General features: G+C 44.7%; 2 protein-coding genes across 3 annotated transcripts in view; both read right to left on the bottom strand.

Annotated features, from left to right (window-relative positions):
* The window catches only part of KDM3B (lysine demethylase 3B), a 48,016-nt gene extending 46,591 nt beyond the window's left edge, over positions 1-1,425 (bottom strand). For both annotated transcript variants that reach the window (XM_030957160.1, XM_030957161.1), the window contains exon 1: positions 1,004-1,425. In XM_030957160.1, the coding sequence (XP_030813020.1) occupies positions 1,004-1,174 (171 nt within the window). In that variant the 5' untranslated portion in view covers positions 1,175-1,425. The remainder of the gene's footprint in view (positions 1-1,003) is intronic.
* A 396-nt stretch (positions 1,426-1,821) lies between these two features.
* LOC115908647 (C-terminal-binding protein 2) lies at positions 1,822-14,360 on the bottom strand. Its single transcript, XM_030957400.1, has 9 exons — positions 14,192-14,360; positions 13,468-13,622; positions 13,233-13,377; positions 10,575-10,781; positions 9,757-9,971; positions 8,841-8,971; positions 8,550-8,677; positions 7,891-8,011; positions 1,822-6,847 (listed from the first exon to the last, which is right to left on the bottom strand). Exons 1-9 carry the CDS (start codon positions 14,355-14,357, stop codon positions 6,676-6,678), a joined length of 1,440 nt encoding a protein of 479 aa, XP_030813260.1. The 5' UTR covers positions 14,358-14,360; the 3' UTR covers positions 1,822-6,675.
* Positions 14,361-16,667: the final 2,307 nt, after the last annotated feature.

The raw sequence follows: 16,667 nt of genomic DNA, 5'->3' as shown, positions 1-16,667 counted from the left end.
TCCTTCCTCCTCCTTGAACAAGTTAGGCAGCACCTAGAGTACACAACCACAGCTCTCAACTGCAGACACAGGGTGCCAGGCCCACCCAATTTGCAGAGCCAAATCTAGCACACGGCTTTCTACTGACAGCCATAGATGCAGTTCTAGAACAAGGACAAGAAAGCAGTATCACTACAGGATAGATGTCAAGGTAACAGCTCAAATTTGGAACTCTGCAAACAAGCCCAAAGAACTTATGGTAACTACTAATTTTTAAAAAACTGATCATAAAGAGAACTAAAACTCTTCACAAACACAGAATCTCATTCCTACTACCATGGGACACTAAATCACACACAGCCCTCCAAAGCATGCCAACACTTAAAGCAAGTGCCTGCAGAATTGACACATACCAAGAGACACTCCACCAATACATTTCAAGAGCTCTTTTTGGGATCTCCACCCAAACGTTTCACTGAGCTATAGTATAAATAAACCAGACAAATGCTAGAGTGCTTAAATACATTACATGAAGCCCAAATTCCTACAACTAAATACAAAACCTGAGAAAAAATCAAATGGATGAGCCTCACTCAAAAGTCAGCCCTCAATATGTATTTCCATATATAATTCACGGTGATCGAGAATACTTAACATCTTCCCGGCGGAAAACCAAAACGAAACAACCTAAAAAACCCCAAAACAAGCTTTGAGGTTATATACATAGATATCCATCAGCACCAGAAATGTCCCAGACGTATTTGTTTTACACCTATGTTACTTCCAACCACCGCACCGGCGGTACCGGACCCCTCACATATCTGCCCGGTCGCTCCGCCGCTTCCAGGCCCGGAGCGCGTCCGGCGGGCCCCGCACTGCAGGAGGGCTCGGGCCGCCGGCACAGTTCGGCCGCAGCACCCCGGCCGCCCCCAGTCCAGCCCGGCCCGTCCGCGGCCCTCGCGGGAGGCTCGACGAGCGGCCCCGTCCACGGTACTGTGCACCCCACTCCCGCCCCGGGCCTCACCGCCAGGTCCTGGGGCACCGCTCCGCTCATGGCCCTCACGGTGCCGCTCCGCCAGGCCCGTGCGGGCAGCGCAGGCCCCGGCTCCGACCCCGCCGTCTCGCCTTCGCCCGGCCCCGCCGCCAGCAGCAGCAGAAGCCGCTTTCCCACGGGAGAGGCCGCCGCGTCCGCCATCCCCGCCAGGCAGAGCCGCCGCCACCGCCCGAGCGCTCCGGCCGCAGCCGCCGCCCGAGGCACCGAGAGGCTCCTGCCCCGCGCTGGGCCCAAGCACCGCCCGCCGCCGTCCCGGCGTGCACTGCGCGATCGACCCGGCCCCACAAGGCCCCGCGCGGGACGGGCGGGACCCGGGCGGTCCGAGGGGCCGTCGGGAGGGACGGGCCTCGTAGCGGAGCGGGAGGGCCGGTCGGCGGGCGTGGGCCTTGCCTAGGCAGACTCCCACACGACCGCCAAATTCAAAACCTGGAATTATCGCAGAAATGAAGGAGTTTTAACCTAAATTTTGATGTAAACATGGGAGAACCAGTACCCGCGTCTCGGGCAGGATCCCACAGATAGCATGAGGAACTGCTGCCGGCCCCAGAGGACCGGCAGCACCGCACAGAGCGGGGTGCTTCACTTTCCAGTGAGGCAGATTTTGGAAAGCAGGTGCATTTAGGAAGTAATCAAGATACAAAAATCAGTGGGTGAATGAATTCAGCTGTCATGATTAGCTCATAAATCTGAACAGTTATCATGTAGCACAGCTCAATGTCCTAAACCTGCCCCTTTTCAACATGAACCACAAAATACTTAAGCATCCTATAGTTAGAAAAATGACATGTGATGTTACATCTGTTTCTGCTTTTGCAGTAAAGGCATTAGAGTTTCTAGCAGTGCTAGAAACTGTAATGAGGAGCAGATACTATACTCCATACCAGCACAAGCATACTCTTGTGAAAGTAGGTTGCTCTTTTGCACATATTGTTTCTTCACTCTGGCAGACTCCCGTTTGACACTGAATTAGCAATAGCACAGACAACTTGCTTGCTTTCACTTCCATTTATTCAAATGATTGTGCCCAGTTGTTTTAAGCGGATGACATTTCCTCTTTGTTACTTTCTAGTTAAAGGGATGCAATGTACTGACTGGAACATGGGTAAGGCAATGCCCAATACCAGTTGAACAACTACACAAAACTTCGAAGTATCAGTGGCACTAGACTCCGTGCTCTCCTCCTGTGCTGTACAGCATCTCTGAGTTTTGACTTACTACACACCATTAGATTTACTAACTCCCCTCCCCTGTTTTTCTTTTTAAGTACAGTACTTACATGAAACATTACTGAATGGTAGTAGAGCCATTATGTCTTACGTCTAAGTGAGTGCCATGGTAAATCCAAGATCACTGCTACGTTCTTTGAAGACCAGTCTTTGTCCTCATGTCTTAAGTTTCTTTACTGAAACAGTAATACTATCAGCTGTGCACCACAAATAGTACCACCATGTGAAAGATTCCAAGTGCTCCTATGCCCCTTCCCATTCCACCAGTTCAGACTCCCATTGTTGTGATAAAGCAGACCAGCATTTCCCATCTCCCAAGCATGGTGCTGGATATTCCAATAGCATACAGCACCAGGTGGGCCAACAGTGATAAAATTCACCAGTACTAGGGGCTGTCTAAGTGTCATTAATAATTGACCCAGACAGCATAGGTCATAAAACATGAATTAAATTCAATTTTAAAAATACCTAACAACTTTTCTATGCTAATTCTGTTGCATCAACCTCTACTACAAGTTAGAAAAATTAGTTTCATAAGCTGTGTGTTAATTTCAAATACTGCTTTACTGTGAAAGGGTAAAGACAGCTACTGCTGCTAAACTACATACTTAAATGGCTGCAAAACAGATATCACAATTTCAGCTTGTGAGAAATCAGGTAAGTAACAGCACCCTACATCCAAAGGTGTCCCTTAGGCACTGAACATGGCTTCTTCTCCAGACTGCCACCTGCACAGCCTTGAGTGATGGTCAATGCTACAGCATAGAAAGAAAGTAATTTTCCAGAGTGGCTGATCCAGGGACCGATTTTGTGGAATTTAAATAATTTGAGATGCGGACACTCACCTGTACAGGTTTTCAACCCTCCTTTTCAAAACTGTATCTAAGGCTACCCCTTCCATAGACAGCAGCCATGTTCTTTGAAGAACTTTATTAAAATATATCCAAGATCAGTAATCAAACATTTTCTAATGAGCCAGGAGAGAACTGAAGTGAGGAAAACATCTGTACAGAGGACAGTGCTGTAAATTTTTGTTTACATGCTTTATTTCAATGTTTCACAGTTTAATCATTGTCTACAAAAATATATTTCTGAAACTCTGAGTCCTCTATAAAAAAAGCTGGTCAGCAGCAGTGACCCTGACAAACAGAATGTACCTTGGGATAGTGTGAGCACCTCCTGTAAGCAGATTAGTGCGGCTAGGGAACAACACCTGCCTCACCCTGGCAGACTCCTGTTCTTTGGGATTAAAGCTCTGCACTAGTTCTGAAAGAAGGCATTAAAAAAAAAGTCACTCCATTTCTGTATACTGCACTAAGCTTGGAAGGGGGAGCTGCAAGTTCAGTGTATCGCACAACAAAGAGTGCTGACAAAGTACTTGGCACTCGGGGAAAGAAGACCTCAGGATGCTTTAGTACCAGTAAATTTTTCTTTGAGCTATCCATTCAGAACAGCCTTTGTCTGGTGATAATAGGTTCAGGCTGTCAGCAGAGGTACAAACAGCACACAAGCAGAGTAATCCTATAAATGCAAAGAGAGTCCTTCTTTGAGGACAAGACGAGGGTTCTCTTCATTTTTACCTCAACATTTTCTGCTGTGGCTTTAACCAAGAGTAAAATTACCATCATATCCAATAACGAGTGTACATTGTATTGGATAGAACAGAGCCACTATCAATGCTGTCAGCTTCAACTCCTTGGTACCCATAACTGGAAATATTTCTTACATCATCAGTCATTTAATTCCTATGCTTACTAGTCACTAGTGTAGCTAGCCACCAAAAATATGAACTGAGAAACTCATGTTTCCCCCAAATGAAATTTTTCTACTCTTTCTCTGCTCAGTTATTTGACTGTCTATAGAGATACTTGCAGTAACAAAGAAAAAAAATAAATTGCCTCTTCTAAAAAAATAAATCTATCTTGCATTGTCCTCTAGAAAAGACAAGGTCAATGTACTCTGATCCTCAAAGCTCGTAACTAGAAGCCCCTTACCACAAAATAATCTCAGTCCTGAACCCCTAAGCAGGGCAGGAATTTTCAGCAGCAAATAAAGAGTAGTTATTGACAGACTGCTTCCCCAATGTGGTAATAGAAGATGAGCTCTCTGAAAACTTTTCCACACCTGCCTGTCAAAAGAACTTTCTGAGCCAGCAGCTTGTGAAATCTGCATTTTCTAGAGATTAGAGAATTCAGGAGAGCACTGATGGTTATTTTAGGTACACCTGCAATCAACGGGCTTCTGAGCTCCAGGCTTTTGTTCAGAAAAAGTTCTCCTGTAACTCATGCCTACCACCAGTCTCAGTCTGATCTGCTAGACCTGAGCAGCCAAGGAGGTATATGAATTTGAAGTAGAATCAGAATCATCCACAAAAACCCAGAAGCCAAGAATCTTCACTGAGACAAATATCTTATCAAAAAAAGACACTCAGCACTAGAAAACTAGTATTATCTCACTAATACTAAACAGCTCAAGTGTAAATTTTGTAAGAAAACACCTGAAGTTTACTTCTTGACTATTTTCCTTTCTTGAATTTCTGAGCGGAGAAGGGGAGGAGAAAGGAATGAATCACTGTGTTAGTAGTAAGCCACTATAGAGAAGGCAGTATTGGAAAAAAAATTTAAACCAGGAAAAAAAAAAATCTGAGAACTTAGTTATTCTGAAAGCTTTGCTCACCTTCCTAAACTAAACAGCCTAAACAGAAGATTTTGTCCATACTTCAAGTTCTTTCACCAGTCTGTTCCCATCTGTTCAGCTTCCAGTCACAGACACACAACAGAGAGAATAATCAAGGGAGGCAGAGAAACCCACACATAGGGTATGCCTCCCATACAGCACCTACTTTAATATATCCAAACAACATAAACAAATCAATCAGATATTGTTACATCTTGCGCATGGAAAGACTACAACTGAAGTGTAACAAGATGAAATTAAAGGAAGATGTGAAATTAAAGAAAAATATTCTCCTGTGGAACCTCTTTGCCAAAGACTCCACACCCCTTAAAGAAGCAATTCATATTCAGTCATTTGTGAAATGGAGACTTGCCAGCAACAATCCTGCCTTGGCTTCAGGTGGAAAACTGCAAGTATTAATTCTCCTTTTAGTATCACAAAGCCTATTCATGTAAAACAAACTGCTGTCTTGCGTTGCCCTGCTGTCCTGCCCTGCTATAGAGATGCAGTATATCACAAAATTATAAACTATGCTGAGTTGGAAGAGAGCCATCAGGATCATGGAGTCCATCTCCTGGCCTTGCACAAGACACTCCAAGAATCCCACAATGTACCCACAAGCATTGTCCAAATACTCTTTGAACTCAGATAGGCTTGGTGCTGTGCTAGCCTCCTTGGGGAGTCTATTCCAGTGGTTAGTCACCTTCTGGGTGATAAACTTTTTCCTGACTGTTAAAAGCTGCCTTCTCCACCAGCACAGACAAGTGAGATGTTACTTCTAGCTGATGCAATTATGCAAAAAGAAAAAAAAAAATCTGTATCTTAAAGCTTAGAATTCTAGTGTGATGGATCCCTTGTGGATAAACACTGCCATAGACTACGAGGTACTTTGTGTGAAGAACCAGCAACTGCAGCTGCACATTATTGCTACTTGCTGTCTCTCAGTGCATGCTTTTCCTATTTCAGCATTTTCTTACCTTCTCCAAGTTATAGACTCCAGGGTGAAAAAATCTGAAGCCTCACAAACATGGTTGCCACCAAAATACATTTGATGACATTTTAATCCCTTCCAAACTATTTAAAAAGCTGGCTTTGACAGTGCTACTTTTAACTTCAGGCCTAGAACTGCATAGAGAAAACTGTGTACGGTCAAGAATTAACAGTGCCTGCGCTATGCCTGTTCTCACAGGAAATGTTAATTAAAACAAGCAAAGTAACACAGAGAGCTTAGCCTGGCTGCCTTTTATCAAGGGCATAATGAAGACAATAATCACAACTTCTCCAATTCACTAATATTTTTTTCTAATATTCCCCATGGCTACACTTAAAAGAGGTTCAGCCAAATTAAATTAAAGCTACAAGTCACAACTGAAAAGTGTGCATTTACGTTTGAACCACCAAGGACCATCCCTGATCAGGTGGCTTCACTTCCATTTTCAAGCACACAAAGACAGTTCCCTGTCACAGACAACTGAAGCAGATACATGGGAGAACTGATTCATTAAGCCAATGGGAGGCAAGGTCACTGCTGCCACGCCCCAGAGAAGGAGAAAGATTCATCAAGAAATTATAACTAAAAGGTTACAAAATAAAGGCAAGAGCTAAAGTCTGTCGGCAAGGAAATGCATTCTCCTGTCCCATGTGAACAGGAAACAGTGTCTGTAGGGTGTTAAAAAGGTCCTAGGAGGAGATGCCCTCCTACTTTTTTCTGCTGCCAAAGGAGAGGAGAGAAACATGCTGCTATTGGTCAGCAGGAATCTCTCTGTCTGCATCCAGTTTGCTTGTCTCTCCTGGGGAAGGAGTACGTGGTGCAGAGTGAGAAACAGGAGGGATCCCATGAGCTACAATCCCTTCCACTACTGGTGGTTCTGGTAGCCCAGGGTTGGCTACTCCCACTACTCCTGGAGGAAACCTAAAACCAACAAAAACATAGAAATTACAAGCTTGTCCAACAGAGTTATTCGAAGGAAAAGGAGCCATGCCCTCAGACGTGCTGAAAACAGATCCCTCTTTCTAACAGAAACGCTCTGAGATAGAACACAGGAAAAGTCTCCAGAGCTGAGGAGTAGCAGTGGTATCCTAATGCCAAATGACACCTGTTTGCAGACAGACCTAGACAGTTTGAGGTCACATACTAAGCATTTGAAAACAGATACAAAATTTATCTCCAGTTGAAAATACTGTGAGGCACTCTATGAAGGCACCTGGAGGCCTGGGAATTCCGTCCCCATCTGCAGGAAGGGTGTAAGCTGCAGTTATCCTTCATTGGGCTCCAAGACAGAAGAAGTAAGAGGCCGAACTAATAAAACAGCTAGATGCAAGATGAAAAATAGGAGAGTGACAGTCATGAATTGCTAATGAACTATTCTTCCATCACTTCCATTCTGCTTCCCTATGCCCTCTCCCTAAATACATCTCAACTTATCTAGATCTCTCATAGAAGGAAGGAAAATATATTTCCTACCTTTGCAGATGGGAGACAAACAGAAGGGAAGCAACCTGTCCACAATCACTTTACAGGTTTGTAACAGATAATGCACTCTGTTTAGACTACTGAACAAATCCACTGGAACAGTGACTCAGTAACAGTCCGCATCTGGGCTACATGTAAGAACTGTGCTTTGTTTTTATATAACCCTAATGCTATGCACAACTTCTAATGTAGAGCTGCAGACCTTTTTTAGGACATTCAGCAGGCTTTCTTATATTAGGGTATCTCTTGGGCATGTCTTCCAAGGATTTGGAAATATTGACCAATATGCAGCTGGAACTCAATATGACCAAGTACATGTTAAATACTCGTACACCTTTAGAAGTGCTGCTGTTAAGTTTCGGGAAAGAACTCAAATAGAGTGTATAGGAACAGAGACATACCCGTTTGCAGGTACAAGCAGTTCTCAAACCCCCTGGCCTACTTCAGCAGGAAGATATGCTTGGATAACCTATGTATCTCACCTGTAAGCTGCAGCTCCGTTGAGTTCTGGGTGGACAGTTGCAGGATCAATACTGGACCACTGAGCTGCTAACAGCAAGTACTCCTTATTAACACAGTTTCTCAAAGCGTCAGGTATATGACCTGCAAGGGCACCAAGAATGACAAAAAAAAAAAAACCAGAAAACAGGTAGGAGAGACTTGTTCCCTGCAGCATTTACAAAGGAAAGTAGAAAGGAAAAGCGCAAAATCTTTTCATCCACTTCCACAGGACACACTGGATACAGGAGACTCTCCTCTAATCATCTGGTGTCTGGGGATGGCAAGAAACTGATCTTTTCCTCCCACTTCTATGATGAGGTAAAAATTATTGCCACAAACTGCAACTGCCAAGCCTCACCTTTTTCAAGAGACAACATGTACTACTCAAGGAAAAAAACATACAGTAAAACTGTCAAAGGAATTATTGCAAAGGATTCAGAAGATGTGGATAAAAAGGCTTTCCCAGGGAAAGAGCCACTCTGGCACTAGGTACAAGAATTCTCAGAAGCCAGAGATACAATTATCAACTTACACTCCAGTCCCAGAAACCACTTAATGAGTCTAAGTTTTCAGAGCAATCAGCATAATCCTTGCAGTGAACTAACAAAATTCAGCAGCAGCTGCAAATCTTCTTCATTACCTGTAATAGCTCTACGGATCTCTTTAGCTGCATCTTCTCTGGATTCAATGGAAGCCTGTTCACTGTACCAAGCAGTGTGAGGGGTGCAGATAACATTGGGTGCATCTTTTAACGGCCCCTGAGCAAAACTGGGGGGAAGAAGAAGGTTTTTTTTCCAGAAGTGATAACCCCATCTGTAAGCCAAATAACAACAAAAACCACCAAAAAACCCCAAACCCACCAAACCGCCAAAAGAACCATCCAGTTTAGGTGAACCACCAGATAGCAGCAGGCATGCAGGTACAACATTACCTGAAAGGCTCAGACTCATGCACATCCAATGCTGTTCCTCTGATTCTCCCCTCTTTCAAGGCTTGTGCTAAGGCTTTCTCATCTACCAGCCCTCCCCGGGCTGTGTTCACTAAGAAGCAGCCCTGACGCATCTGAAAGAAGAAAAACAGTACATGCATTGAGAACGAGACCTTTCATGGAAGCGAAGTGAATCTTGGGAAATCTACTGGAAATGAGCAGGAGTCTGCAGTGACTAGATGAGGTCTGGAGGAACTAGGAGTGCTTTCACTGCAAAGCTTCCCACAGGGGAAATGCCTGCAAGCAATGCTTGAGAAATTTGCTCTAAAAATCAACAAACAAAACCATAAGACAATAAGGGCAAAAGTGGAACTCTCAAATTCTGCACTCCATATTCATCCTACTACATTAAAAAAAAAAAAAAGAGAGGATAGGAACCATGACTCAAGTATCTAGCTACACAAAACTGGACTACAATGTCCAAATGTCTCTCATAATAGCACTGGAAAGCATGCATAGACTGCTTAGCCTGAGACTGGCTTTGCAGTGGGCTTGGGCAGAGAGGCTTTGGCACCACTGTGTGAAACAATGTACACAGTCCCAGCCATGCCACATCTATCTCTAACCAGTGCAGTAAATTATTTTAAAGATAATTTGAAATTATGGAACCACCTAAAGTATTCTTTATAAAGGAAACTACTTTGCAAGAAGAGCCAATCCTATTCTTCTCTTAACATAAAATTCTATACAGCACAAAGCACAGGCACCCAGATCCACACGCTCCCAGCCTCCAAAGGCAGCAGGAGGCACACAACAGAGGCAGCAGGATTCACACGCTCTCAGCCTCTGTGAAAGCAGCAGTTTTGGTTTGCATTCATTTCCACAGTGCTCTGTGGGGGAAATCAAGCTCCTGCTGCACCTGTTTAATAGTGAAGTCATTGATGAGGTGATGGTTATGTTCATTCAGGCTGCAGTGCAATGTGATGCAATCGCTGTGCATTAGTAGATCCTGCAGGGTTCCTACTCGCTGTAAACCCAAGGATCGCTCCACTCCATCCGGCAGATAGGGATCATAGAAAATCACGTTGAAGCCAAAGGACTTGGCTCGCAGAGCCACTGCCTGTCCAACTCGGCCTTCACAAAAGAAAACCCACAATCATCAAGGAAAGGTAAAACAAACTTCAAAGACAAGATACTGGGGTAGACAGGGAGCCTACACTGAAGTTTACTACCAGGGCCCAAGGTACTGCAGCCCTGGAAACCCCTAGGATTGCCATAGGGATCCAGAGGAGGCTATTCAGTGCTGCTCCTATGCAGCTAATTCTAGTTCTTCCCCATGCAATAGCCAGAGCGTAGTCAAGAAGCAGTTCTGTTTTCAAAACAAATCTAGACTCTGAGACAGAGATAATAATCTGGCTACAAGAACTTGGAGAAGGAAACACCTTTCAGGCAGTTTTGCTACTGATACAGTACTTAGCACAGAGGGAAACAGTCTCTGAGAAGAGCTGTATAAATGTTCCAATTCTTCTAACCATCTGGAATCAAAAAAAGAGTAACCAATCCCCTGACATATACCCAGCTCTTGAAGATATCCAGAATAGGGTACTAACATTCCTTAGGAGTCAGTGTGTTTCACAAAGAACAGTTGTAGAATTATCACTTTTCTCAGTATGTGACTCTTAGCTTCCCAAAAACGTTCACAGTTCTCTTTTCAGTCTAACAATTCCCATCACTTACCGAGTCCAATGATGCCCAACGTCTCCCCACGGATACGCACAGCACCTCCAGCTACCTCCCGAATCTGTTCTACGCTTGAGGCTCGATTCCCTTCCCGCAGAGCCTGATGTAGCCAAGTAACACGGCGATAGAGGTTCAAGATGTGGCAGAGCGTAGAGTCAGCAGTCTCCTCTACTGAGGAGGAAGGGATGTTGCAAACGGCAATGCCTGCAAAGCCATAGAGGTCATATAAGATTTTTAGCATCACAATCCTAAACCAACATAAAGCTCTTTAAGCACAAATGCCAAAAGATAATTGAATACTCCAGAACTCAAGAAACACAGGATTCATTTCAGAACATCATTCTGCAACAACATAGATGACCAGCCGTCTTTTCAATCCCCCAGAATTTCCCCCAGAAAATACCATTCCTTCCTTATAAATATGTATTTGATTAACACACTCAGCAGAAAAACAAACAAGCTGAAATGAGAAAACTGGGCCATACAAGTGATACAAGCAACTAACTGTTTTAAAAGACCTGCATTTAAAAAGATGCACTCCTTCCACAGATACTCCTGACAAATTAACAGGCATTCTGCAGAAGAATTGAGACAAATGGCTGAGCTCCTCATGCCTCATGGTCCAGATGCTCACTGCAAGCATCAGCCTCCCCAGGAGCAACAATAAGTAACTAACTCATTAAATGCAGACAGAAGTCCCAGGAGCTTCTCTAAATCCACTTGAAGTTAAGCTTAAAAATAACAACACATAACACTCCCACTCTAGAATAACATATAAACACAAGGACCATAAAACCCATGGCTACAACTATCAAGTAAATTAGTAATGCAAACAGAATTGAAGTCCTAGAAGCATAAATTACTATCAGAAAAGGGAAAGATGGAACTCTGTATAAAAATCTGGTTGAAGTTCTGAGCAATCTATGAAAAAAAATAGGAGGGGGGAGGCTGGAAACATACAATTTCATTCCTGCTATCCTTCATTTGACAAACCAGCAAAGAAATAAAAATAATTAGATGGAAAAATGGTCTATTCCCAAATATAACCCTAGCCACTTGCCAAACCAAGGCAACTCTTCTACCTCAAAAGTCCACCACCTAGGTAAAAACTGGAAACAAAATCTAGGCAATGGTTGAAGGCATCATTGTTTCATAAGCCTAGTCAGAGGAGACATTTGGCTAAACTCAGACCATGCTTTCCCATGAGAATTAGGAGAGCAATGGCCACAGACAACCCCAGATATCCACCTGTTTTTCTCTATCAAACTATTTCCAATTTTGCCATAATGCCACACAGACAACTCAGAGGACATGAGTAGGGGTGATAGAAAAAACCAGTTTCTCTTAATCTCACTGGTTGCCATCTCATTCAACTCTAGACAAGCCCCATGCATTCATCTGTTACACAGCCAGACACAGATTGTGTTAACATACAGTATTATACCTAAATGTAATAAACCACAAACACAGACAACAGCCCTTTGGTCTGAGGATTCAGAACACACAAGGAACAGTATCTTACCTCTGAATGAATTAAAAGGCCTGGCTAAGCATGAAAATAACCATTAATTGCCCATTAAAAAGCAAATCTGGTCACACGCAAGGGTCATCACACTGTCGCTCCACAGCAAAAGTGGCAAGCAACGGTCTGATGGTGAAGGAATTGTGACTCATTTCATCTTGGATTAATGAGTGTGCAGTGGAGGAAAAGGGAAATCTTTGAATCTGAATGAAGCGAAGATATGGATGGTGACCTTAAGTAGAGAAGCATTAAGACTAGGTTAGGTTCCAAATTCAGCACAAATATGGCTGGATAAAAGCCAAGGACCTTGACAGGAACTCTTGAGACTATTCCTTTGAATCATCCAAATGAAAAGGTTCTTTTGACCTAATTCAGGCACTACCCCAATACACACTCTTCATTTACTAGAAATTCACCTGTTCTTACAGATCTGAAAATTGCAATGCTTGCCTATTTCAATTGTATATACTAATACCTGTATTTGATTTAACCTTAACAAGACCTGCATTACATTAAGGAAGCTTTAGAATCCCTTACACCTGTAAAACTTAAAAAAGAAGGGGAATGATACTTGAGTGATACATCTCACCTATGAGACTAAAAGGTCCAGAAGTCTCACTACCATCTGTTTAGTAAATAACATCATCTTGTCACCTGATCCAGACGCTTTTCACATGCCTAGGATTCTAAAGGGATAACTAATAAAGTTTTGTATCAGAACCTATTTGCATATGCAAAATTAAGAAGAAAACTCATGAAGCATTTACAATGAGTTTATCCTGCATCAGCATTTGCAAGCAGCTTTTTTCAGACAGCAGTTTCCTCAGGGGTCACAAAAAGACCAAAGTCACCTCACCAAAAGTTAGCTAGACACCATATTCAGATTCCTGAATCCCAAACAACAACAAAGACACCAACATCAATAGCAGAGCAATCTGAAAACTGAGAATCTTTCTTTTAAGCTACCTACCAGCCCCTCTATTGGTCAGCTTTCTAGATACCTGATACTGAGCAGCTCCAAATCTTTGTACATAGAAGTTTTTAAACTCAACTCATAAAGCACAAAAAGATGCACAGTGTTCAATTTCACATTCAGTTCTGATCACAACAGACACCTAACAGTGTCATCATACCTAATTCTGCAGCGGATTTGATGTCAACATTGTCATAGCCACTGCCAATACGCACAATGACTCTGAGGGCTTTGAATTTCTCCAGATCCTGACGAGAAAGGGTAATGGTGTGGTACATCAGAGCTCCTACTGCCTCATTCAGCACCTATTAAAAAAACCAGTCCAAATCAATATCTGGTTTGGTTACCTAAGAGGCAAAGCTCTGCTTCTGAATCTTGCACATCTTCTTGCCCACCTTTTCATGGATTTCCTGAGTTGACTGAGCATCACAAAATGCCACTGTAGCAACATCCTTCAAGATGGGCATCTCCACAGTGCAATCTCGTCCATCCAGGAGTGCAACCAGTGGCCGTGCTGGCATTGGGCCATTCACAATAGGAGGCCGTATGCCTATTAAGAAAGTCAGAAGGCGTGATTACATAACAGACAAGAATTCTGGAACCCTCATCTGCTAGTCCAACAAGTTGCTAATAGCGTTTAGGAACAGATTAGGCAAAGCAAAAGACATGAATACAAAACACAGGGAAAAGACGCTGAGCAAAAAAACGCACAACCACCACTTAGATGAAGGAAAATAAAGCATGCATTATCAATAATAATATATGAGAGGTGATCTGCTCAGCAGCATGCTGTCTTACTCCTGGCTCCTGAAACGAGTGACAAAGTCACTTCATACCTCCTCCCCAGTGACCGGCCCTCCCTCCATCCCAGCATGCCCAGATGATATTTCCCCCTTAAGTGAACAGAACTTATACGTCCACAGAACCTCCGACAGTCAATAGCATCCAGCCCTTCCCAGAAGGCCGCAGGCAGCGCCTCCGCGTGCGGCGGGACCCTCCTCGCCGCCGGCCAGGCGGACGCTCAGCCCCACAGGCGCGCAGCGGGTCGCCGGGGGGCAGGTGCCGCTGCCCGCCGCCCCCTGCTGCCGCAGCTGCCGAGAGGCGCCCGCCCCGCCTCACCTTCACAGATCCGGTCCAGACGCTGCCGCTTCACTTTGTGCCGGTCCATGGGCCGGGCGGGGCCGCGCCGCCCTCGGCGCCGCGGAAGGACCCGGGACCCGTCACTCGCCGCCCGCGCCGCTCCGGCGGAACCGGAAAAACGCGACCGGGCCCACGCGAGAGGCATCGCCGCCACCGAGGCGCTGCGCGCTTCCGCTTCCGGTCCGCGGACTGTGGGCGTGCGGGGGAGCTGGGCCGGGCGGGGCCGGGCCGGGCCGTTCCGGGCTCGCTCGGTACTCCCGGGTCACAGCCGGCTTCGGGCCGGCTGGGGCTGCAGGGAGTGGACCAGGAGGGCGCTTACAAAAAGCTGGGAGGTGGATCCTGGGATGTAGCTGCAGGTCTTCCTAGAAAGCTCTCTGTGCATGAGACAAATAGGGAGTCATTCAAATCGGTTCTGCTTCTGTTTTGCCACTATTGCAGCCGGGTCTCCTGCACTTGTCCCGTGCTTCTGGGAGTGGATCAGCTCTGCAATACCCGCTCATCCTGAGAATCCACTACATAAATCACGACAAGGACGTTACTAAGCAAGTTCTGTGCAGTTTATTGAAGCAAATTAAAGCTATTTATTACACAAACGTTCCTGGTACCTGATGTGAAGTTCATAGAGTTGATCTACTTTCACACCGTCCTTTTCTGAACTACCTCCCACATTCCGTTCAGATAAGCCATGGTATGTTTTAACAGATCTGTGTGCTCTGTGTTGGAGTTCGGTGGACAAAAAGCAACGTGATAATTGGAACTGCCAGCTGGCGCCTATGTGTTGGTACAAATGAGTTAAAAGTAGATGACTTGTCTGTAGAGGAGGATTGTAAACACAAAGCTGGAAAAAATCCTTACTAAACAGATGTGAACACTCCAGTGATCCTCTGGCATGACTCCAGTTTAATGGCGCCTATGTCTCCCCTTGTGTGCCTCTGCTAAGGGTTTGCTGTGGGAATTCCCCAGTTAGCAAAGGAAGGGAAATAAATTACTCTTTGGGGTTTAGCCATGGGTTTGTGGCTCTCCTGACTGCTGGCTGCCTGTGCTGACACTCACTCGAGCAGTTTAATAATAACAAGGTAAGTATGTTTGGCAAAGATAGAGTGCTTAGAAAAATGTGTTTCAAGGCCCACTGGGTTAGATGACCCTTCAATATCTCAGGTTATTTCATGAACTGGTTGAAATAGTGACAAAACCATGAAGAGTGGCTCTGATACCAGGAACCTGGAAGAAGCAAAAACCCACCTGTGTGGAAAGAGACAAGAGGATAGGCTAAGGAATATGAATTCATTAATTTGCCTGTAATTAAAAAATAATCTGGTGCATGTAAGTTGTTTGTGGCAATCTGTGAGACTACTACTTGTTTCCAACAGTTTGTCAAGAATTAATTCAGTGTCTGTGCTATATGTGGCTACTAAAAAGAACTGGGTAGTTTTACCCATTTGGCTTGCATGCCAAACCTCGGAGGCAAGCCTTCTAACACATTACCGAAGCAGCCCTAGTCTTCTGGAGCACAATTGCCTATGGCCCAGAGCGTCTCCCTTTGCATTTATGCTGGCTGACCTTCATGTCTGTATAAAAAACGTCAGTTAAAATCTCCCTGAGTGCATTCGGGTATCCTCCTCAACTGTCAACACTCTTGCTGATAGCTCTTCAGGCAAGTACTTTGTTGGATGCTTTAAAAAAACAGAAAGAACGGGAGGCAAGAGAGGATTTTCCTGAGGACAGACAAAGAAATTGGAAATCCTAGAAACCCTGTTGCCAGGGGCAAAATTAGTAAAGAAAGCCTCATCTATCTGGGTACAGCTACTCTGTGCAGTGGTCCAAAGTCCTGCTATGTATCAGAATCATAGAATAATAGCATTTGCTTAGTTGGAAGAGACCCATCACAATCATCAAGTCCGACTCCTGGCCCTGCACAGGACACGCCAAGGATCCCATGATGTGCCTGCGAACAGTGTTCAAACACTTCTTGAACTCAGGTGCTTGGCGCTGTGACCACTGTCCTGGGGAGCCTGCTCCAGTGCTCAACTGCTCTTTGGGTGAAAAATCTTTCCCTGATACCCAACCTAAACTTCCATGACTCAGCTCCATGTCTTTTCTTCGAATCCTGTCACTGGTCACGAGAGTGAAGTGATTGGCACCCGCCCCTCTGCTTCTCCTCATAAGAATGTTGAAGACTGCAATGAGGTCTCCCCTCAGTCTCCTCCTGGTTGAACAAACCAAGTCACCTGAGCTGTACCTCATAATCTTCCCCTCCAGTCCCTTCTCTACCCTCATGGCCTCCTTTGGATGGTCTCTAGTAGCTTAATGTCTTCTTAATATTGTGGTGCCCAAAACTGCACACAATACTCAAGATGGGGTTGCACCAGTGCAGAGTAAAGCAGGACAATCACCTCCCTTCACTGGCTGGCAATGTTTTGCTTGATGCACCCCAGCACATGGTTGGCCCTCCTGG

This window comes from Camarhynchus parvulus, chromosome 13, assembly GCF_901933205.1.
Source record: "Camarhynchus parvulus chromosome 13, STF_HiC, whole genome shotgun sequence".
Taxonomy (NCBI): Eukaryota; Metazoa; Chordata; class Aves; order Passeriformes; family Thraupidae; genus Camarhynchus; species Camarhynchus parvulus.
This window is presented reverse-complemented; position numbering and strand designations above follow the sequence as displayed.